We start from the raw sequence: 22,725 nt of genomic DNA, 5'->3' as shown, positions 1-22,725 counted from the left end.
TGTTAAGAAATGGGTTGAGGTAAAATATTTCTCCTGGCTTGTAAGCTAGGTAGCTTTTAAAGGAGATTACTTCCTAGTCTGAGCCCTCAGCTGATTATCATTTTGGGGTTATTGCTGTTGGGAAGAGCACTGGTATAAAATGGCTGGGGTCCAGTGCCTGACTAGAGGTAAGACATCCTTGACCTTTGTTCTAATGTATGATAGCCCTCAAATGGAAAATGGCATTACCTATCCTTGTGCTGTTCCTAATCATAAAATGATTTGCAACTAAAACTAACCCATTAAAACCTCTACATTAACAGTAACGACAGTGAGAGGAGTTCCCTGGTGGCCTAGTGGTTAGGATTCCGGGCTTTCACTGCCATGGCCCGGGTTCAGTCCCTGGTCAGGGAACTGAGATCCTGCAAGCTGTGTGGTGTGGCCAAAAAAAACAAAAAAAACCCCGCAACACTGAGGATTTATTGCTCCCCAGAATTGTTTCCTAAGAGTGAGCCTGTCTCCTTTTTGAAGATTTATCTCACAAATGGCTTTTAGTCATATGCCTCCTTATGGAGGCTATTGTGCCACCATGTCTTATCCACATTGTGTATTTTATTTTATGGGGGGTCCTTTTAGCTTGGTGTAAGATGGAAGAGGAGTCCAATTTTTTTGTTTGTTGCTTTAGTTTTTCTCCATTAGGTCTTGAAAGATTGAAAGATGGAGGAGTTTGTTTTCTCTGAAGAAAACATAATGGTAATCCATCCTCCTGCTGTAATTCTCCACTTGATTGTTTCCAGGTCTCAGGTCTTTGCTTAGATTGATGAAAGATGCATTGTTCATCTATCCCAGTAACCTTTAGTTTTATAGATTTTGAACAAAATTTGGATCTTGAATTAGTGGGGCCTGATAATCTGTTTCATGGATATTCTTATGGGCAATAGTCTATAATTTGAATGGGTTGTGTTTCTCATTTGCAAATGGAGGACATTTAATTTTCAAGTAGTATTGCTGTGATAAAGCAAATCTGATTTGGGCCCGTTTATAAGAGTGTCATCTACTTTTTTTAAATAAACTTTTCATTTTAGAATAGGTTCAGATTTACAGAAGTATTGGAAAGATAATACAAAGAGTTCCTGTATACCTGACAACCCAGTTTCCTCTATTATTAACATCTTACATTGTACTGTGGTGTGTTCATCATAGCTCATGGACCAATATTGATATATTATTAACTAAAGTCCATATTTATTCAGATTTCCTTAATTTTCCCTAATGTTCCAGGATCCCATCCAGGATGCCACATTACAGTTATCACGTCTCCTTAAGCTCCTCTAGACTGTAAGAGTTTCCTAGACCTTCCTGGTTTAAATTCCTAATAGTGGCCCATTGACAGTCGTCACATAATTGACTCATGTCTCTCTAATTCATTCTGCCATGTTGTAAACCTGAAAGGCTTTTAAAATCTATGCTGAGTAGTCCCTTGATTTATTTTCCTTGAGGCTGTTTATATTTAATATGTTAAACTGAGACTTTTAAACTGGTTCATAGTTCTCATTCCTATAGGTTTCTACAGGTATTTTTTTTTTCCTAACCTCATATCATTACAGTTCAGAAAACTATTAACTGGGGCAAACCTAGAATCAGAGCTTATTTTTTGCCACTGAGATCATCCCTGGGTTTCACAGGCCTAGTGAAAATAATTGAATTTTCAGAGTGTCTGTGAATGTCTACCTCTCTAGTGTGGCTTTCTCATTTTACTCTTTATATTTCAGATAAATAGAAAATAATAGTCCTCATAAGCTCCCTTCCCACCTTCCTAAAACAAAAGAGGACTTTCATATTGTTGAGAAGAGGAGGATCAGAGTAACATTTTCCCTGGTCTCACTCAGATCAGTGAGATTCCACCTGTTAGGAGGAATTAGGAATTGAGCGGATGTGGAAGGGAAAAAGTGGGGCTCAGAAATAGGAGCAATGGTCTGAGTACAGAGAGGGAGAGAGGATGCTGACTGCTGCCACCACCAGATGTTTGCCACTGGGCTCCCAGGGCCCAGACAGTGGTACGTAGCAGCTGCTCAGGTATAGAAGAAATTAACACATGTTTGCCTGCACATAAGTTGTAGAATGGATTGAGAGAATTCCTAATGAGCAATTTCTCAAAGAAAGGATGGAGTTTAAGATGCCTGAGGCAAATGTGGTTTTCCTGGATCTGTTCACACTGACATGTCTCCATTCTTTCTCACAGAAAACATCAGTTCTGAAGAGAAAGCCAAAAAGAATGCCAACAAGCCTCTACTGGACGAGATTGTGCCTGTGTACCGGCGGGACTGTCATGAAGAGGTGTATGCCGGCAGCCACCAGTATCCAGGGAGAGGAGTCTACCTCCTCAAGTTTGACAACTCCTACTCTTTGTGGAGGTCAAAATCGGTCTACTACAGAGTCTATTACACGAGATAAAGATGTTACAGAGGCTGGAGTCTAGGGTTGGGCAGAAGATGGCATTTAATTTGGAAATATCTTTTGACTTTGGTGGAGCACTGCAGTCTGTGTTTACCCTATTGATTTCGGTCTGATGGTTTGTGACTCTTCTTGGGAATCAGGATTTCCTTGAAACTCTTGAGCATTAGTACTTTGGGGTTAAAGGGACTCCTCAGACTCATCCAGCCCTTTGGTGCTGACCAGCAGAGTCACAAGTGGATGCTGATGTTACATGAGCTACATGTTAAATTTTTAAAGTCTCCGAAATAAAACAGCTCCACATTGACCCCACCTGGCTGATGGTTAGTGCATTGCTGCCTGCTCTGTCTGTGTTTTATGAGAGCACATAGTTCCTTTACAGTGCCCTCTGAGTTGAAATCCTGTGTTAATAGTCTACATGAGGTACATCTGACCTTGATCGAAGGTCACCATTTTTAAAACTTAAAAACTTAAGACCTCACGGATTATAATAGAAAAAGAAATTGCCTCAACTTGATCTTGTTCTGAATGACCCAGATTGTTTTTGCTTTGGGTGCAGCTGTTTAGTTTGGAGTTATATTACAGATAATTATTTTCTGAATAACCTTAATATAGAAAGTTCAAACCTGATAATTGAAGTATCAAGATACATAGAACACTTCAAACATCCATCTTAGCACGCCTCCACAAACTCTTGGCCCTTTTCTCTTCATCTGGTATTCATAACTACCAGTAGCAATGCAAAATTGATTCATTTTTGCCTTGATTTGGCTTTATAGAGCATCTCAAATTGAAACTGTTTTCTACACAAGCATATAGTTAGGGATTTTGTAAACTTAAAATGACACCTACTGAATTAAAATATATAAAATCATTTAAATATAATTCAGTGTATGGGGAATAACATTGCACTAATATGGAAATCACTGCCAGAGATAGTCCATTTTCTTTTGATTTGATACTACTTAGGCATACACCCTACATGATTCCAGTGGGGAATTACGAGAAAGAGTTGGAAATGCGTATGCCTGTACTTAAATTTTTTTATAGCTTTAATCTGTATTATGTCTTCATTGATGGAAAGAGGTACATCTTTGTTTTCCTTACTGAAAACAAATATGGATTAATTGCCTCAAATTTGTATAAGTGATTGACTCGTCTGGAGATTCTTGTTTTCAGAAGGGAGGGTGGTATAGATAGAAGAATCACAAAGATGGCAATATACACATAATGCTGTTATTATATGTTGTTACTGAAATACTTAGATTTTTAAAATTTCAAATCACAAATCACTTCTTGTAGGAGGGTTTCCATTGATTAGCTGCAGCGTATACAATTCACTACATATGAGGCTGTTTGTTTTTCGTGTGCTGCATTTCTTTCTGTTTTTCAATACCTGGTTTTGTACATATCTAACTCTGTTGTCTTTTGGTTGTTCAGAAACTGGATTATTTTCTCCTAAGCGATGCTTAATGTGTGTTTTTTAATTTTGATTTCAGTAGTCCCAGCTTATGGATGTCCGTACTGTTACACCAGAAGGTTTGTCAAGCTGTCCATCAGCTCCCATGTGTACATGGTGTAGAAACCTTGGGGTTAGGCACTTCCTGGCTTTTTTTTTTAATGAGAAAACACTGTATTTAAAATGTAAAATAAACTTTTAAAAAGCAGGCACTAATATATATTTCTTCCAGCCTTTGATTACAGATTTCTCCTTGCACATGTTAAGATGAATTATCCTCTAAAAATATTGTTCTTGGGAGCAGTGTATGTTACTTGACATAGCGGCAATTCCTGTCACATGTTCATGTCAGAACATTTTTGGTTTTAAACTTTTTTATTGCCTTTGGCTGTTGATTAGTATATTACAAGTGCGATTTCAAAAAGATCTTGAAAATAATATATTTAATCAATTAAAATGTTTATCTGTATCTTGTTGATGTTTCATTAATATAGTTACTCTTTGAAGCATTAGTTCTATATTTCATCATTTGGGTAGGACAAGAAATGTTTTAAATGATCTTTTCTGTTTTAGAAAGTTGAACAACAACAAACTATTTCTGGCTAATTATTTAGTTTCTGCTGTGAATTACCCTAGTTTGTTAAAATAGGTTAACAGTTTTTCAGACTTCTTGATGGAAGGGAAAGCGCTGACTTTTCTTATTGACAGTGACGTTATAAAAGTATTTACCCTTCCAAACTATTTGTATACCTTGTTCCTTGAAGACGGAATATGCTGCTTTAAAATATCTCCTGAGGTGTGGCGCCTGGGAAACAGCAATGAGAGGCATGCCCCAGTCAGTGTGATGTGGAGTGCCACAAACTATTCTAAAAATGATCCCCCCGCAAATAAATAAATAAATAAATAAAAATGACCCCACTGAAATGCATGGTCACTTGGACATTAATTTTTTTTTTCCCCTTTGGAAATTTGGAGAGGCTAGATGAGGTTACCGTCTTTTTTTTTTTTTTTTCCTTTCTGTGTAGTTTGTTGCTACCGTGAAGGCAGATCATGGAACAGTTAAGGAGAGTTGTTGATGTGTGAGCACGTCTTAGAAACCATGCTACCGAGTCTTGACCATCTGTTTTATGGAAGAGACTAAACAATTAGTTCAAAATAGCAAATGATTGCTAATAGTTCCTTGGGACTTAGAGTGCAGTAGTCTATAGCCAAAGCCATCTTTGTTTGTGTCCCCAGCTTCTTCACAGTTCAGCAACCTAAAAATGTATGCATGTATTCTTGGGGTAGCACAAATCCTAATTTCATTTCCATTCACTAACTTTTCAAAATGTGTATGAATCAATATTGGACTTTTATCTCCATACATTTGCCTAGGGTTCCTCAACTTTCTTATTGAAAGTTTTTTAAGACCAAGTCGATTATTGTCCTTTCAACACCCTTATTTTGAGTTTATTACATTTTTTCAGTTGCTTATTATATTGCTTGATTTGTTTTGTACTTAGAGATGTAAGCACTAGCTCTATTTTTATTAGTTGACATGTCACTTGTAAGTTGCAAATTGATTAGGGTACTTAATTTAGTACAGAAAACTAAGTGGCTGACTTTTTCAGAACTGACATTGGCATTTGGGCTCAGGCAGTCCAAGCATGGGGTAAACGTATAAACTGAGCAGTTAACTCATCTGTGTTGAAAGCTTGTGTGTGGTTGCTTAGTTCAACCCTACGGTGAACTGGTGATTTGCAAGTCTGTTTCTGGTGATTTGCAAGTCTGTTTCTGAAAAGAGCAAGTACAAATTTGATTACAAATGCCGATTTTTTTTAACCTTTCTTTATGGCATATCTGTACAATTATAAGAATTTTTACCCTTTTCTAAGATCATTAATTTAAATATATATATTTTCTAAGATCATTAATTTAAATATATGTTTGAAGATAACATAACTTTGGGGGGGGCCTGGCAAAATGCAGAAATATAAACATGTTTTTCAAAAGGTCTACATTTTGCAACTTAAAATTTCAGGTTGCATTTTGGAGAACATTTCCTGTTAGTAGGTATGGGTCTACTGTGTTCTTTCAGTCTGCTCTATGTTCTTCTGTGGAGTGGCTCTTTGGCCGTTTTTTGTTAGTGAACATTTTTGGTTACTTCTGATTTTTTTCTTATAAATGGTGTTCCAGTGAACACTCTCTTATATGTCTCTGCATATGTGCATGACTTTTTCAAGAGTAATACCAAGTAGTGGAATAGTGGAATTGCTGGATAAGTTCTGTGCTTTTTTTTTTTTTTTTGGCCGCATCGCGTGGCATGTGGGATCTTAGTTCCCCGATTGAACCTGCGCCCCCTGTATTGGGAACACAGAGTCTTAACCACTGGACTGCCAGGGAAGTCAAGTTCTGTGCATTTTTAATTTTAATTGTCCTCCAAAGTGGCTGAACTAATTTTCCCTCTAATACACTATGGTGGGTAGCGTCTGAGAATACTGTTTTTTTCTCTTTTAACACTTGATATTATCAGACTTAAGTTTTGGTTAATCTGATGGGTGAAAAATGAAATTTCATTTTGTGTGTTTCCCTGATAACCAGTAAGATTAAGCATCCGTTTTTATTGTTATATGTATTTCTTCTCCTATAAATTGCCTGTTTATGTCCTTTACCCATTTTCAGCTGGGTAATCTTATATTGATTTATTAGCATTTAAAAAAATAGTTCGTATACTAATCATACATTATATATAAGTATTTTCTCCCAGTTTATTGCTAGTCTGTTCATTTTGTTTATGGTGTTTTTGGTGTGTGTATATGTCTGTTTGGTCATAGAAGTTATAAACTGTGTTGTCAATTTTATTCAGTTTTTTCCTTTATGGCTTTTCCTTATTTCCATATATATATGAGTTTGTCTGTGAACTTTGTTCCATTTATCTGTTTGACCATGTATGTGCTAATACTACACTTTGAATTCCTGTAGGTTTAAAATATATTTTGATACAAGGCGAATCTCCTCTGTTCTTTCGATAGTTTTTCTTGGCTATTTTTGTACGTTTCTTCCATATGAATTTAATCATTAGGTTGTCATATTGATATTTCATGAAAAATCTTGTTGGGATTTACATTACAATACTGTGTTGAATTTCTGGATTAATTGGTGGAGGTTCAGCCACTGATTTTTAGTGTAGTTTAGATTGCCTTTCTAAAGAAAGACGGATAGTTCTTTGTTCTTAAATGGTAATTTCAGTAGAAGAAATGGAAAATGCAACCCTTAAGTGGTCTTTCCTGCCATAATTAATTAGAATAGTGGCTAATCTGGGACAACAGAGACTCAAAAATAAAGTAGTTCAGATAAGATAGTTGCTGTCTCATACAGGCCAAAGGAGGCAAGTGTTGCAGGGCAGGTGGGCTGCAGTACTTGGTGAAGTGATTGAGAGCCCCAGATTCCTAAAATGTTACTGCTCCACCGTCCTGGGGGATGGTATTGTTTCTGTGTGCATGGTTAGGCTCAGGCTTGCTGGGATTACATTCCCCATTCAGCTAGGGTGGGGGGAGGGGTTCATGACTAGTTTTAAAGAGAAAACCCCTATTTCTTTTCATCTTCCATTAGCAAGTACTTAAGTTACATGGCTGTCTCTAGCTGGGCGGTCTTGTGCACAGCCAAAACTTGGAACTTGGAGAGGGGTGAGTGTGTTTATTATGAAAAGGAAATGGATTCTAGTAGACAGTGAGCAGACTTGGCTTTATCAAGTGAGGTTTTTTTTTTAACAGTATTTTATTTTTTTTAATTAACTTATTTTATTTTTGGCTACATTGGGTCTTTGTTGCTGCATGCGGGCTTTCTCTAGTTGCGACGAGCGGGGCTACTCTTCATTGCGGTGCGCGGGCTTCTCATTGCGGTGGCTTCTCTTGTTGTGGAGCACGGGCTCTAGGCGTGAGGGCTTCAGTAGTTGTGTTGTGCAGGCTCAGTAGTTGTGGTGCACGGGCTTAGTTGCTCTGCGGCGTGTGGAATCTTCCTGGAGCAGGGATCGAACCCTTGTCCCCTGCGTTTGCAGGTGGATTCTTAACCACTGCGCCACCAGGGAAGTCCCCAAGTGAGTTTTAAAATATGTAACTTTCATTGATTTTTTTTCCATTATAAAAGCCATACCCATTTATTGTAGAAGATTTAGACAGTATACATAGGTGAAAAGAATAAAATTATAAACCTACCACTAGGAGATCATAGTTATCATTTGGGAATTTTCTTTCTGGTCTTTTTTTCTAATTTTCAATTATAATATAATTCTAGTGTACATTAAAGTATAGAGCATAACATGACTACTCATGTACCCAGCACCCCCTTTGGTCATATTTGCCATTTTGCCTTACTTGCTTCAGATCTTGTCTAATTAAATAAAACATTAATGAAAGAGTTTGAGCCTTGTGTACCTTTCCCTGATTACCAATCCTCTTTCTTCCTCCCAAAGATAATCATTATTCTGATTTTTATGTTTATCATTCCATATGCCTTTTTTTTTTGTTTTAAATAAATTTATTTATTTATTTATTTTTGGCTGCCTTGGGTCTTCGTTGCTGCGCACGGGCTTTCTCTAGCTGCCGCGAGCGGGGGCTACTCTTCATTGTGGCGCACAGGCTTCTCATTGTGGTGGCTTCTCTTGTTGTGGATCACGGTCTCTAGGCATGCGGGCTTCAGTAGTTGTGGCACGCAGGCTCAGTAGTTGTGGCTCGCGGGCTCTAGAGCACAGGCTCAGTAGTTGAGGCGCACGGGCTTAGTTGCTCCGCGGCGTGTGGGATCTTCCCGGACCAGGGTTCGAACCTGTGTCCCCTGCATTGGCAGGCCACTGTGCCACGAGGGAAGTCCCCTATATGCCTTTTATAATAATGTATGTTGCCAGAAAAGTTTGATTGCCAGAATAGTACGGTTTTACAGAATGCTTTTGAATTTTATATAAAATGATATCATTTGATAGTTTGTTTTTTCTGATCTGCATTGTTTTCAGTGATTAGCTTCATATAGCTCTACGCTTAAAGTAATCCATCATGTGGATACTATATAACGCCATGTAGTCAATTCTCCTGCTGTTGGATGTTTAGGGTTTTTTCAGGTTTCCACTATTATAAATATTCTTGTACATGTCTACTTATGCTCATGTGCAAGAGTTTCTCTAGTGTATATCTCAAGAAATAGAATTAAGTCATAAGCTACATGGATCTTGAACTATTCTGGATAATGCAGAATTACTCTTCAAATGATTGTGCCAATTTAAACTCCCAAAAGCAATATACAAGGGTGCCTGTGTTCCACATCTTTACTGACAGTTGTCAGATTTTGTAATTGGATGGATATGAAACAAAATCTCATGTGTGGTTTAATTGCATGTCCTTAATAACCAGTGAGGATAAGCATTTCTTCATGTTACTGGCCTTTCGTGAAGTGCATATTTATATCCTTTATCCATTCTCTTGTGTTTTTTCTTGATTTGTGAGAGTACTTTAAATATTCTGGATCCTACAGTTTATTTTTGGTCATGTGCATCACAAATAACTGGTGTCACACTTCAGGTTGTCTTTTTACTTTATTTATAATGTCTTTTACTATTTAGAAGTTTTTACTTTTAATTTATTAAACTTTCATGGTTTATGTTTTCCATATCTACTTTAAGAAGTTTTCCTCAGCCCTGAGGATATAAAGATTCTCCTCTGTACTTTAAAATGTACTTTAAAATGTGTTTTGCGTTTAGGTCTCAAGTACACGTTAAATTTATTTTTGATGTGAAGTAGGCGTTATTAATTTATTTTTCTATAGAGATAACTAAAATTATTCCACTATCATTCATAGACTAGTTAATCCTGTGTGTATTTTTATATTTATTATTTATATGAGTCTGATATATACAAAAAATATATATATATATTCATACTATATATGTACAACAGCTTATATAAAAATTAGCTTCTCACCCTGTCCCCAGCCACCCAAGGATTCAAACTTTGCTCCCTGAAGGCAACCAGTATTACCAGTTTCATGTGTATTATGCATAATCCAAGTAAATAAGTACATATTTATAAATTCTTCCCTACTGTATATACTCTACAACTTTTTCCAACTTAAAAACTTACTTTTGTAATCTTATATCAATACATAATAGCTTCATTCTTTTTTTTTTTTAAGACTCAGAATATTTATCTTTTGCCTATTACTATCTTTTTAAATTTTATTTATTTATTTTTGGCTGCGTTGGGTCTTCATTGCTGCGCACGGACTTTCTCTAGTTGCGGCAGGCAGGGGCTACTCTTTGTTGCGGTGCGCGGGCTTCTCATTGCAGTGGCTTCTCTTGTTGCAGAGCATGGGCTCTAGGTGCGTGGGCTTCAGTAGTTGTGGCACGCGTGCTCAGCAGTTGTGGCTTGCAGGCTCTAGAGCGCAGACTCAGCAGTTGTGGTGCACGGGCTTAGTTGCTCCGCGGTATGTGGGATCTTCCCGGACCAGGGATCGAACCCGTGTCCCCTGCATTGGCAGGGGGATTCTTAACCACTATGCCACCAGGGAAGCCCCCATTCTTTTTTATAAATATATATGTCATTGGATAGACCAATGTATCTTTTTCTCTTTTTATTAGATGAAAATCACATAACATACAATTAATCATTATAAAGTGTACAATTCAGTGACATTTAGTGCATTCACAGTGTGCAACCACTACCTCTAAAATATTTTCATCTGCCCAGCAGAATACCCATACCCTTTAAAAATCACACCATTTCCTGCTCCTCCCATCCCTTGGTAACCGCTAATCTGTCTTCTGTCTCTATGGATTTGCCTATTCTGGATATTTCATATATAAGGAATCACATAATATGTGACGGTTTGTGTTTTTCTTCTTTCGCTTAGCATAATGTTTTCAGGGTTCATCCAAGTTGTTGCATGTATCAGTACTTCATTGCTTTTTATGGCTGAATGATAATCCATTCTTTGGCTAGACCACAGTTTATCTGTTCATTTGTTGATGGACATTTGGGTTGTTTCTACAGTTTGGCTGTTGTGAATAGTGTTGTTATGAACATTTGTGAACAAGTATTTGTTTGCATACTTGTTTCGGGTTCTTTTGGGTATATATCTAGGAGTAGAATGGCTGTGTCATATGATAATTCTATGTTTAACTTCTCGAGGAACTGCCAAATTGTTCTCTGCAGCGGCTGCACCATTTTACATTCCCATTGACCACAAATGAGAGTTCCTATTTCTCCACACCCTCTCCAACACTTGTTGTTATCTGTTTGGGGATTTTTTTTTATGGACTCATAGTGGATGTGAAGTGGTATCTCATTGTGGTTTAGATTTGCATTCCCTTAACAACCAATGATGTTGGTTATCTCTTCATGTGCTTGTTGGCCATTTCTATATCTTCTTTGGAGAGATGTCTATTCAAGTCCATTGCCCATTTTTAAATTGGGTCATTTGTCTTTTTGTTGTTGAGTTGTAAGAGTTTGTTATGTATTCTGAATATTAAACCCTTACTAGATTTGTAAATATTTTTTCCCATTCTCTAAATTGTCTTTTCACATTGTTGATAATGTCCCTTGGATACACAAAAGTCTTTCATTTTTATGAAGTCCAGTTTATCCTATTTTTTATTTTGTTGCTTGTGCTTTTGGTGTCAAATCTAAGAATCTACTATCAAATCCAAGGTCATGAAGATTTACCTCTATGTTTGCTTCTAATAGTTTGATAGTTTTAGGTCTTACGTTTGGGTTTTCGACCCATTTTGAGTTAATTTTTGTATATGAAGTGAAGTGGGGTTCCAGCTTCATTCTTTGGCACGTGGTTATCGAGTCGTCCCAGCACCATTTGTTGAAAAGACTATTCTTCATTGAATGGTCTTGGAATCCTCGTTGAAAATCAGTTGGAATCCTTGTTGAAACCATAGATGTTTCAGTTTATTTTTGGCCTCTCAATAAATGGATTGTACAACTTCAGTAATAAAGGATATTTAGGTTTCCAATCTTTGCCATTAGAATTTTGCAGTAAATGATCATGTACCTACATCATTTTGCATATGTATCTCAGGGTAATTTCATTTGTTTCTTAAGTAAATCTTTAAATCTCTGATACTTTTTTGGTGCTATTATAGATTATCTTTTTTTTATCTTTGTCTTTTTTTTTTTTTTTTTTTTTTTTACTTATTTATTTATTTATTTTTTTGGCTGTGCTGGGTCTTTGTTTCTGTGCCAGGACTCCCTCTAGTTGTGGCGAGCGGGGGCCACTCTTCATCGCGGTGCGCGGACCTCTCACCATCGCGGCCTCCCTTGTTGCGGAGCACAGGCTCCAGACGCGCAGGCTCAGCAATTGTGGCTCATGGGCCCAGTTGCTCTGCGGCATGTGGGATCCTCCCAGACCAGGGCTCGAACCCATGTCCCCTGCACTGGCAGGCGGACTCCCAACCACTGCACCACCAGGGAAGCCCTCTTTGTCATTTTTTAAATATCAAGTTTATGTTGAGGCTTACTGAGGTATAAATTAAAGGCAGTAAAATGTACCCTTTTGAGTTGTACTGTTAGGTGTCATGATGCCAAATTTTTTTACCTTGTCCCATTGGAGTCAGTCCCCTTTCGCTGCCTCCTGGCAACCACTGGTCTGATTTCTGACCCTGTAGATTTGCCTTTGCCAGAATGTCATATAAATGTCAACAAGTGGAGCTTTTTCTGTCTGGATGTTTTTATTAAACATAATACATTTGAGACTCATCCTTGTAGATATACAAGTAGTCTATTTCATTGCTGAGAAGTACTCTCTTGTATACCATAGAAGTATTCTATTGTTTATCCATCCATTCACCTGTTAGTGATATTTGGGTTTTTCCAATTTTTGGTAATTAGGAATAAAGCTGCTGTAAACATTCATGTATAGCTATATCTGTGTGGATATATGTTCTCATTATTCATGGGTTAATATTTAGGCGTGGGTTTGCTAAGTTGTTTAGTAAGTATATGTTTAATTTTTTTTTTTTTTAACAAACTGCCAAACTGCTTTTCAAAGTAGCTCTGCCATTTTGCATTCCCACCAACACAGTTCTGTCTAGTTGCTTCATATCCTCACCAGCACTTTGTATGTCATTTTAAAAATTTTTAGCCATTTAATAGGTAAGGCTCTCATTGTGATTTTCATTTGTAGTTCACTAAGGACTAGATGTTGAGCATCTGTTCATGCTTATTTGCCATCCATATCTATCATTTGATGAATTATCAGTTCAGATCTTTTGCTCTTTTTTGACTGGGCTCTTTTCTTACTATTTACTTGTAAGAGTTCCCTATATTTCAGGATACAAACCCTTTAAAGGAATGTGTTTTGCAAATATTTTCTCTCATATTTTGGCTTGTCTTTTCATTTTCTTAACAGTACCTTTTGATGAGCAGACATTTTAATGTAATGAAGTTTAGTTATCAGCTTTTTTCTTGTATGATTTGTGGTTTCTGTGTCCTAAGAAATCTTGGCCTAACTCAAGGTTTTCTGCTATATTTTCTTCCAGAAGTTTTATAGTTTAGGTTTTATATTTTAGTTTTATGATCCATTTCAAGTTGATTTTTGTATATAATGTGAGGAAACAGTTTTTTTGTCTTTGTACATAAATGTCCACTTATTCTACCACCATTTATTAAAAAGATCCTTTCCTCTTTTGAATTACCTTGGCACCTTTGTCAAAAATTAGTTGACCATATACAGGTTTCCCCCACTGAAAGTAGAGTATTCCTGTGAAACCTTTGATAAGCCGAAGTGGCATAAAGTGAAAAAGCAGTTATGTTAGGACATATCTTACTAACGTGCAAAATAAATCGAGGTAAAGTGCAGATGTTCACAGACACAGTTCACAGCTCTGGTGGCTTGATGCTGAGTGTAGTTTCCAAGGAAGGAGCTTGGCAGTGCCACTGTCACAGCTTGGGGTGCACACTGCCTCTATAACGGCTCAGCTCCCTGCAAAACATTCCTTTTAAAAGGAGTAATAAGAGTAGACATCCTTGCTTTAGTCCATCTTAAAGAGAAGACATTTAGTCTTAACCATTAAGGATGATGATAGCTATCGGTTTTTCTTTATCAAGTTGAGAAAGTCCCCTTCTCTTGGTTTGCTGAGAGTTTTTTTTTTTTTTTTTTTTTTTTTTTGGCTGCATTGGGTCTTCGTTGCTGTGCTGGGCTTTCTCTAGCTGCTGTGAGCAGGGGCTACTCTTCATTGCGGTGCACGGGCTTCTCATTGCGGTGGCTTCTCTTGTTGTGGAGCATGGGCTCTAGGCGCACAGGCTTCAGTAGTTGTGGCACACGGGCTCAGTAGTTGTGGCTCGCAGGCTCTAGAGCGCAGGCTCAGTAGTTGCGACACATGGGCTTAGTTGCTCCGCGGCATGTGGGATCTTCCAGGGCCAGGGCTCAAACCCGTGTCCCCTGCATTGGCAGGCAGATTCGTAACCACTGCGCCACCAGGGAAGTCCGAGAGTTTTTATTGTATGTTGAATATTGCCAAATGCTTTTTCTTTGTCTATGGAGATGAAATATACATGACTTTCCTTTATTGGCCTATTGATATATTGAATTATATTGATTGCTTTTCAAATGTTGAGCCAACTTTGCATTTCTGGGATAAACCCTACTTGGTAATGATCCTTTTTATATATCACTGGATTCAATTTTTAATATGTCTGTGTTCATGAGGGATGTTGATATGTAGTTTTGTTTTCTGATAATATTGTTGTCTGGGTTTGGTTTCAGAGTAATGGAGGCCTCATAAAATGAGTTGGGAAGTATACTCTCATCTATTTTCTGGAAGAGCATGTGTAGGCTTGTTATTATTTCTTCCTTAAACGTTGGTGGAATTCTCCAGAGAAGCTATCTCAGCCTGGAATTTTCTTTCTTTTTAACTGTAAACTTACTTTTTTGATACATACGTAGAGCAATTCAGGTTATCTATTTCTTCTTGAGTGAGCTTTGGTAGTTTGTCACTTTCAAGGTGTGTGTCCATTTTACCAAACTATCATTTACTGACATAAATTTATTCATAATATTTCCTATTGTTCACTTAATGTCTGAGGATCTGTATAGAGTTGTCTCCTCTTTCATTCCAGTTGGTCTGTATCTTCTCTCTCTTGAGCTGATTGGCTAGTGATTTATTTATCTTTTTAGAGAATCAGCTATTGGTTTCATTGATTTTTTTTTTTAACATAATTGATTTTACCTCTTACTATTACTTCTTTCCTTTTGCTTGTTTTGGGTTTAATTTGCTCCCATCTCTCCACCCCCCCAGTTTCTTAAGGTAGCTTATTAGGTTTTTAATTGGAGATCTTTCTTTGTCTAACCATTTGAAGCTATGAGTTTCCCTCTAAATGCTGCTTTATCTACATCCCATAAATTTGGTATATTGGTAAATTTGGTATTTTTGCATTTATTTAAAATATTTTCTAATTTTCTTTGTGATTTCTTCTTTGATATATAAGTTATTTAGAAGTGCATTGTTTCATTTCCAAATATTTGGAAATTTCCCAAATGTTTTCTGTTGTTGATTTCTAATTTAATTCCATGTGGCCAAAGAACATATTTTATATGATTTCAATCCTTTTTAATTTATTGAGACTTGTTTTAGATCCCAGAATAGTCTCTCTTAGTAGATGTTCCACGTTCACTTAAATAGAATGTGTTATCTGCTCTTGGTGGGTAGAATGTTTTGTAAATGTCAAGCAGGTCAAGTTGGTTGATAGTAGTATTAAAGTAGTCTATATCCTCACCGATTTTATGTATGCCCTATCAATTACCAACAAAGGAGTATTAAAGTCTTTGACTAAATTCTGAGTTTGTCTATTTTGAATCCTTTTTTTTTGGTCGATTTTTGAATTATGTATTTTGAAGCTCTATTATTGGGTGTCTACATTTATGGTTGTTATGTCTTGATGGATTGACCTCTTTTTTATTATGTAATGTATCTCCTCATTCCTAAGTTTTATTCCTTGTCCTAAAGTCTGTTTCATCTTGTATTAATATTGCTACTTAAGCTTTCTTTGGTTAAAGTTTACAAGGTATATCTTATTCCATGTTTTTACTTTTAACCTGTCCATGTCTTTATATCTAAAGTGGGTTTCTTGTTGATAGCATATAGTCGGATTTTTTTTTTTCACACACACACACTGTATTTTATTTTTACAAGAGATAGACTGACACCAAGCATTGTAAATGGATGACCACAACAAAAGCAACAATGATTGCAATTACCAAACACGAAACACACTCATGCTATGTCATAATATTGACATTCAGTCCAGTAATCCTCCACTATAACAGCTCCTTTATTTTGCAGTGAAAATTGATTTGTATATTCTTTGCCTCTGAGTCCTTGTGGGATTTTTTTTTAAATTCAAACAGAAAGTCACAAAAATTATAATCATCCTCATCAGTTCACTCAGTCCCATGTAATTAATTTTTTTTTCATCTTGATCTTTTGTTAGCACTTTTATGAGTTCATCAGTTTTTCATTAGAGTTCTGAAAATGCTTATTCATTCAGTTCAGCAGTACAGTCAGTTACCAGAAACCTGTACTTGTCAGAGTCTTTTCCGTGAATTCCTTGAAGATGAAACCCTTTTATAGGAACATATTTGGAAAAGCATCACATCACACCCAGAACTGTCTGTAAATGACAAAAGACTTAAAAATGACCACGGTTAAAGATTTGATGAAAGTTCATAATAATGCAATTGACAAGGAAATTTAGTTATTTCTGAGATATGCATTTTAAAGTAATAACTAGTATTATGACATAACATTATACCAGAACATATAAGATTTTTAGAAATTTCATGTAATGTCTGAAACATTTATATTAACATATTTGCATACAAATAACCCAATAAAAGTTTAGTATTAGTTGTTTTGTTTGTTTGTTTTATACTGCAGGTTCTCATTAGTCATCAATTTTATACACATCAGTGTATACATGTCAATCCCAATCGCCCAATTCAGCACACCACCATCCCCACCCCACCGCAGTTTTCCCCCCTTGGTGTCCATATGTCTGTTCTCTACATCTGTGTCTCAACTTCTGCCCTGCAAACCGGCTCATCTGTACCATTTTTCTAGGTTCCACATACATGCGTTAATATACGATATTTGTTTTTCTCTTTCTGGCTTACTTCACTCTGTATGACAGTCTCTAGATCCATCCACGTCTCAGCAAATGACTCAATTTCGTTCCTTTTTATGGCTGAGTAATATTCCATTGTATATACGTACCACAACTTCTTTAACCATTCGTCTGTCGATGGGCATCTAGGTTGCTTCCATGACCTGGCTATTGTAAATAGTGCTGCAATGAACATTGGGGTGCATGTGTCTTTTTGAATTATGGTTTTCTCTGGGTATACGCCCAATAGTGGGATTGCTGGATCATATGGTAAATCTATTTTTAGTTTTTTAAGGAACCTCCATAGTGGCTGTATCAATTTACATTCCCACCAACAGTGCAAGAGGTTTCCCTTTTCTCCACACCCTCTCCAGCATTTGTTGTTTGTAGATTTTCTGATGATGCCCATTCTAACTGGTGTGAGGTGATACCTCATTGTAGTTTTGATTTGCATTTCTCTAATAATTAGTGATGTTGAGCATCTTTTCATGTGCTTCTTGGCCATCTGTACGTCTTGTTTGGAGAAATGTCTATTTAGGTCTTCTGCCCATTTGTGGATTGGGTTGTTTGTTTCTTTAATGTTGAGCTGAATGAGCTGTTTATGTATTTTGGAGATTAATCCTTTGTCTGTTGATTCGTTTGCAAATATTTTCTCCCATTCTGAGGGTTGTCTTTTCATCTTGTTTATGGTTTCCTTTGCTGTGAAAAAGCTTTGAAGTTTCATTAGGTCCCATTTGTTTATTTTTGTTTTTATTTCCATTACTCTAGGAGGTGGATCAAAAAAGATCTTGCTGTGGTTGATGTCAAAGAGCGTTCTTCCTATGTTTTCCTCTAAGAGTTTTATAGTGTCCGGTCTTACATTTAGGTCTCCAATCCATTTTGAGTTTATTTTTGTGTATGGTGTTAGGGGGTGTTCTAATTTCATTCTTTTACATGTAGCTGTCCAGTTTTCCCAGCACCACTTATTGAACAGACTGTCTTTTCTCCATTGTATATCTTTGCCTCCTTTGTCATAGACTATGTGCGTGGGTTTATCTCTGGTCTTTCTATCTTGTTCCATTGATCTATGTTTCTGTTTTTGTGCCAGTACCATATTGTCTTGATTACTGTAGCTTTGTAGTATAGTCTGAAGTCAGGGAGTCTGATTCCTCCAGCTCCGTTGTTTTCCCTCAAGACTGCTTTGGCTATTCGGGGTCTTTTGTGTCTCCATACAAATTTTAAGATGATTTGTTCTAGTTCCGTAAAAAATGCCGTTGGTAATTTGATAGGGATTGCATTGAATCTGTAGATTGCTTTGGGTGGTATAGTCATTTTCACAATATTGATTCTTCCAATCCAAGAACATGGTATATCTCTGCACCTGTTGGTATCATCTTTCATTTCTTTCATCAGTGTCTTATAGTTTTCTGCATACAGGTCTTTTGTCTCCCTAGGTAGGTTTATTCCTAGATATTTTATTCTTTTTGTTGCAATGGTAAATGGAAGTGTTTCCATAATTTCTCTTTCAGATTTTTCATCATTGGTGTATAGGAATGCAAGAGATTTCTGTGCATTAATTTTGTATCCTGCAACTTTACCAAATTCATTGATTAGCTCTAGCAGTTTTCTGGTGGCATTTTTAGGATTCTCTATGTATAGTATCATGTCATCTGCAAACAGTGACAGTTTTACTTCTTCTTTTCCAATTTGTATTCCTTTTATTTCTTTTTCTTCTCTGATTGCCGTGGCTAGGACTTCCAAACCTATGTTGAATAATAGTGGTGAGAGTGGACATCCTTGTCTCGTTCCTGATCTTAGAGGAAATGTTTCCAGTTTTTCACCATTGAGAATGATGTTTGCTGTGGGTTTGTCGTACATGGCCTTTATTATGTTGAGGTAGGTTCCCTCTATGCCCACTTTCTGCAGAGTTTATATCAGAAATGGGTGTTGAATTTTGTCAAAAGCTTTTTCTGCATCTATTGAGATGATCATACGGTTTTTATTCTTCAGTTTGTTAATATGGTGTATCACATTGATTGATTTGCATATATTGAAGAATCCTTGCATGCCTGGGATAAATCCCACTTGATCATGGTGTATGATCCTTTTAATGTGTTGTTGGATTCTGTTTGCCAGTATTTTGTTGAGGATTTTTGCATCTATATTCATGAGTGATATTGGTCTGTAATTTTCTTTTTTTGTAGTATCTTTGTCTGGTTTTGGTATCAGAGTGATGGTGGCCTCATAGAATGAGTTTGGGAGTGTTCCTTCCTCTGCAGTTTTTTGGAAGAGTTTGATAAGGATGGGTGTTAGCTCTTCTCTAAACGTTTGATAGAATTCACCTGTGAAGCCATCTGGTCCTGGACTTTTGTTTGCTGGAAGATTTTTAATCACAGTTTCGATTTCATTACTTGTGATTGGTCTGTTCATATTTTCTGTTTCTTCCTGGTTCAGTCTTGGAAGGTTATACCTTTCTAAGAATTTGTCCATTTCTTCCAGGTTGTCCATTTTATTGGCATAGAGTTGCTTGTAGTAGTCTCTTAGGATGCTTTGTATTTCTGTGGTGTCTGTTGTAACTTCTCCTTTTTCATTTCTAATTTTATTGATTTGAGTCCTCTCCCTCTTTTTCTTGATGAGTCTGGCTAATGGCTTATCAATTTTGTTTATCTTCTCAAAGAACCAGCTTTTAGTTTTATTGATCTTTGCTATTGTTTTCTTGTTTCTATTTCATTTATTTCTGCTCTGATCTTTATGATTTCTTTCCTTCTACTAACTTTGGGTTTTGTTTGGTCTTCTTTCTCTAGTTCCTTTAGGTGTAAGGTTAGATTGTTTACTTGAGATTTTTCTTGTTTCTTTAGGTAGGCTTGTATAGCTATAAACTTCCCTCTTAGAACTGCTTTTGCTGCATACCATAGGTTTTGGATCGTCGTGTTTTCATTGTCATTTGTCTCTAGGTATTTTTTGATTTCCTCTTTGATTTCTTCAGTGATCTCTTGGTTATTTAGTAACGTATTGTTTAGCCTCCATGTGTTTGTGTTTTTTATGTTTTTTTCCCTGTAATTGATTTCTAATCTCATAGCGTTGTGGTCAGAAAAGATGCTTGATATGATTTCAGTTTCTTAAATTTACTGAGGCTTGATTTGTGACCCAAGATGTGATCTATCCTGGAGAATGTTCCGTGCGCACTTGAGAAAAACATGTAATCTGCTGTTTTTGGATGGAATGTCCTACAAATATCAATTAAATCTATCTGGTCTATTGTGTCATTTAAAGCTTCTGTTTCCTTATTTATTTTCATTTTGGACGATCTGTCCATTGGTGTAAGTGAGGTGTTAAAGTCCCCCACTATTACTGTGTTACTGTCGATTTCCTCTTTTATAGCTGTTAGCAGTTGCCTTATGTATTGAGGTGCTCCTATGTTGGGTGCATATATATTTATAATTGTTATATCTTCTTCTTGGATTGATCCCTTGATCATTATGTAGTGTCCTTCCTTGTCTCTTGTAACATTCTTTTTTTTTTAATTTTTATTTATTTATGGTTGTGTTGGGTCTTCGCTTCTGTGCGAAGGCTTTCTCTAGTTGCGGCAAGTGGGGACCACTCTTCATGGCGGTGCGCGGGCCTCTCACTCTCGCGGCCTCTCTTGTTGCGGAGCACAGGCTCCAGACGCGCAGGCTCAGTAATTGTGGCTCACGGGCCCAGCTGCTCCGCGGCATGTGGGATCTTCCCAGACCAGGGCTCGAACCCGTGTCCCCTGCATTGGCAGGCAGATTCTCAACCACTGCACCACCAGGGAAGCCCTCTTGTAACATTCGTTATTTTAAAGTCTATTTTATCTGATATGAGTATAGCTACTCCAGCTTTCGATTTCCATTTGCATGGAATATCTTTTTCCATCCCCTCACTTTCAGTCTGTATGTGTCCCTAGGTCTGAAGTGGGTCTCTTGTAGACAGCATATAGATGGGTCTTGTCTTTGTATCCATTCAGCAAGCCTGTGTCTTTTGGTTGGAGCATTTAATCCATTCACGTTTAAGGTAGTTATCGATATGTATGTTCCTGTTACCATTTTCTTAATTGTTTTGGGTTTGTTTTTGTAGGTCCTTTTCTTCTCTTGTGTTTCCCACTTAGAGAAGTTCCTTTAGCATTTGTTGTAGAGCTGGTTTGGTGGTGCTGAATTCTCTTAGCTTTTGCTTGTCTGTAAAGCTTTTGATTTCTCCATCGAATCTGAATGAGATCCTTGCTGGGTAGAGTAATCTTGGTTGTAGGTTCTTCCCTTTCATCACTTTAAGTATATCATGCCACTCCCTTCTGGCTTGTAGAGTTTCTGCTGAGAAATCAGCTGTTAACCTTATGGGAGTTCCCTTGTATGTTATTTGTCGTTTTTCCCTTGCTGCTTTCAGTAATTTTTCTTTGTCTTTAATTTTTGCCACTTTGATTACTATGTGTCTCGGCGTGTTTCTCCTTGGGTTTATCCTGTATGGGACTCGCTGCGCTTCCTGGACTTGGGTGGCTATTTCCTTTCCCATGTTAGGGAAGTTTTCGATTATAATCTCTTCAAATATTTTCTCTGGTCCTTTCTCTCTCTCTTCTCCTTCTGGGACCCCTATAATGCGAATGTTGTTGCATTTAATGTTGTCCCAGAGGTCTCTTAGGCTGTCTTCATTTCTTTTCATTCTTTTTTCTTTAGTCTGTTCCGCAGCAGTGAATTCCACCATTCTGTCTTCCAGGTCACTTATCCGTTCTTCTGCCTCAGGTATTCTGCTATTGATTCCTTCTAGTGTAGTTTTCGTTTCAGTTATTGTATTGTTCATCTCTGTTTGTTTGTTCTGTAATTCTTCTAGGTCTTTGTTAAACATTTCTTGCATCTTCTCGATCTTTGCCTCCATTCTTATTCCGAGGTCCTGGATCGTCTTCACTATCATTATTCTTAATTCTTTTTCTGGAAGGTTGCCTATCTCCACTTCATTTAGTTGTTTTTCTGGGGTTTTGTCTTGTTCCTTCATCTGGTATATAGCCCTCTGCCTTTTCATCTTGTCTATCTTTCTGTGAATGTGGTTTTTGTTCCACCGGCTGCAGGATTATAGTTTTTCTTGCTTCTGCTGTCTGCCCTCTGGTGGTTGAGGCTATCTAAGAGGCTTCCTGGGAGGCTCTGGTGGTAGGTAGAGCTGACTGTTGCTGTGGTGGTCAGAGCTCAGTAAAACTTTAATCCACTTGACTGTTGATGGGTGGGGCTGGGTTCCCTCCCTGTTGGTTGTTTTGCCTGAGGCAACCCAACACTGGAGCCTACCTGGGCTCTTTGGTGGGGCTAATGACAGACTCTGGGAGGGCTCACACCAAGGAGTACTTCCCAGAACTTCTGCTGCCAATGTCCTTGTCCCCATGGTGAAACAGAGCCACCCCCCGCCTCTGCAGGAGACCTTCCAACACTAGCAGGTAGGTCTGGTTCAGTCTTCCCCGGGGTCACTGCTCCTTCCCCTGGGTCCTGATGCACACACTATTTTGTGTGCGCCCTCCAAGAGTGTGGTCTCTGTTTCCCCCAGTCCTGTCGAAGTCCTGCAATCAATTCCCACTAAGCTTCAAAGTCTGATTCTCTATGAATTCCTCCTCCCGTTGCCAGACCCCCAGGTTCGGAAGCCTGACGTGGGGCTCAGAACCTTCACTCCAGTGGGTGGACTTCTGTGGTATAAGTGTTCGCCAGTCTGTGAGTCACCCACCCACCAGTT

At 37.5% G+C, this 22,725-nt stretch overlaps 1 protein-coding gene across 1 annotated transcript in view; it reads left to right on the top strand.

Moving 5' to 3' along the window:
- The window catches only part of ACBD3 (acyl-CoA binding domain containing 3), a 34,383-nt gene extending 30,022 nt beyond the window's left edge, over positions 1 to 4,361 (top strand). Inside the window, exon 8 of the mRNA XM_082351933.1 lies at positions 2,222 to 4,361. Coding sequence (XP_082208059.1) covers positions 2,222 to 2,433 — 212 coding nt within the window. The 3' untranslated portion in view covers positions 2,434 to 4,361. The remainder of the gene's footprint in view (positions 1 to 2,221) is intronic.
- The last annotated feature ends 18,364 nt before the right edge of the window (positions 4,362 to 22,725 follow it).

Source organism: Balaenoptera borealis, assembly GCF_965194805.1.
Source record: "Balaenoptera borealis genome assembly, chromosome: 1".
Lineage (NCBI taxonomy): Eukaryota > Metazoa > Chordata > Mammalia > Artiodactyla > Balaenopteridae > Balaenoptera > Balaenoptera borealis.
The sequence above is the reverse complement of the archived record's forward strand: the minus strand, read 5'-3'. Positions and strand labels throughout refer to the sequence as shown.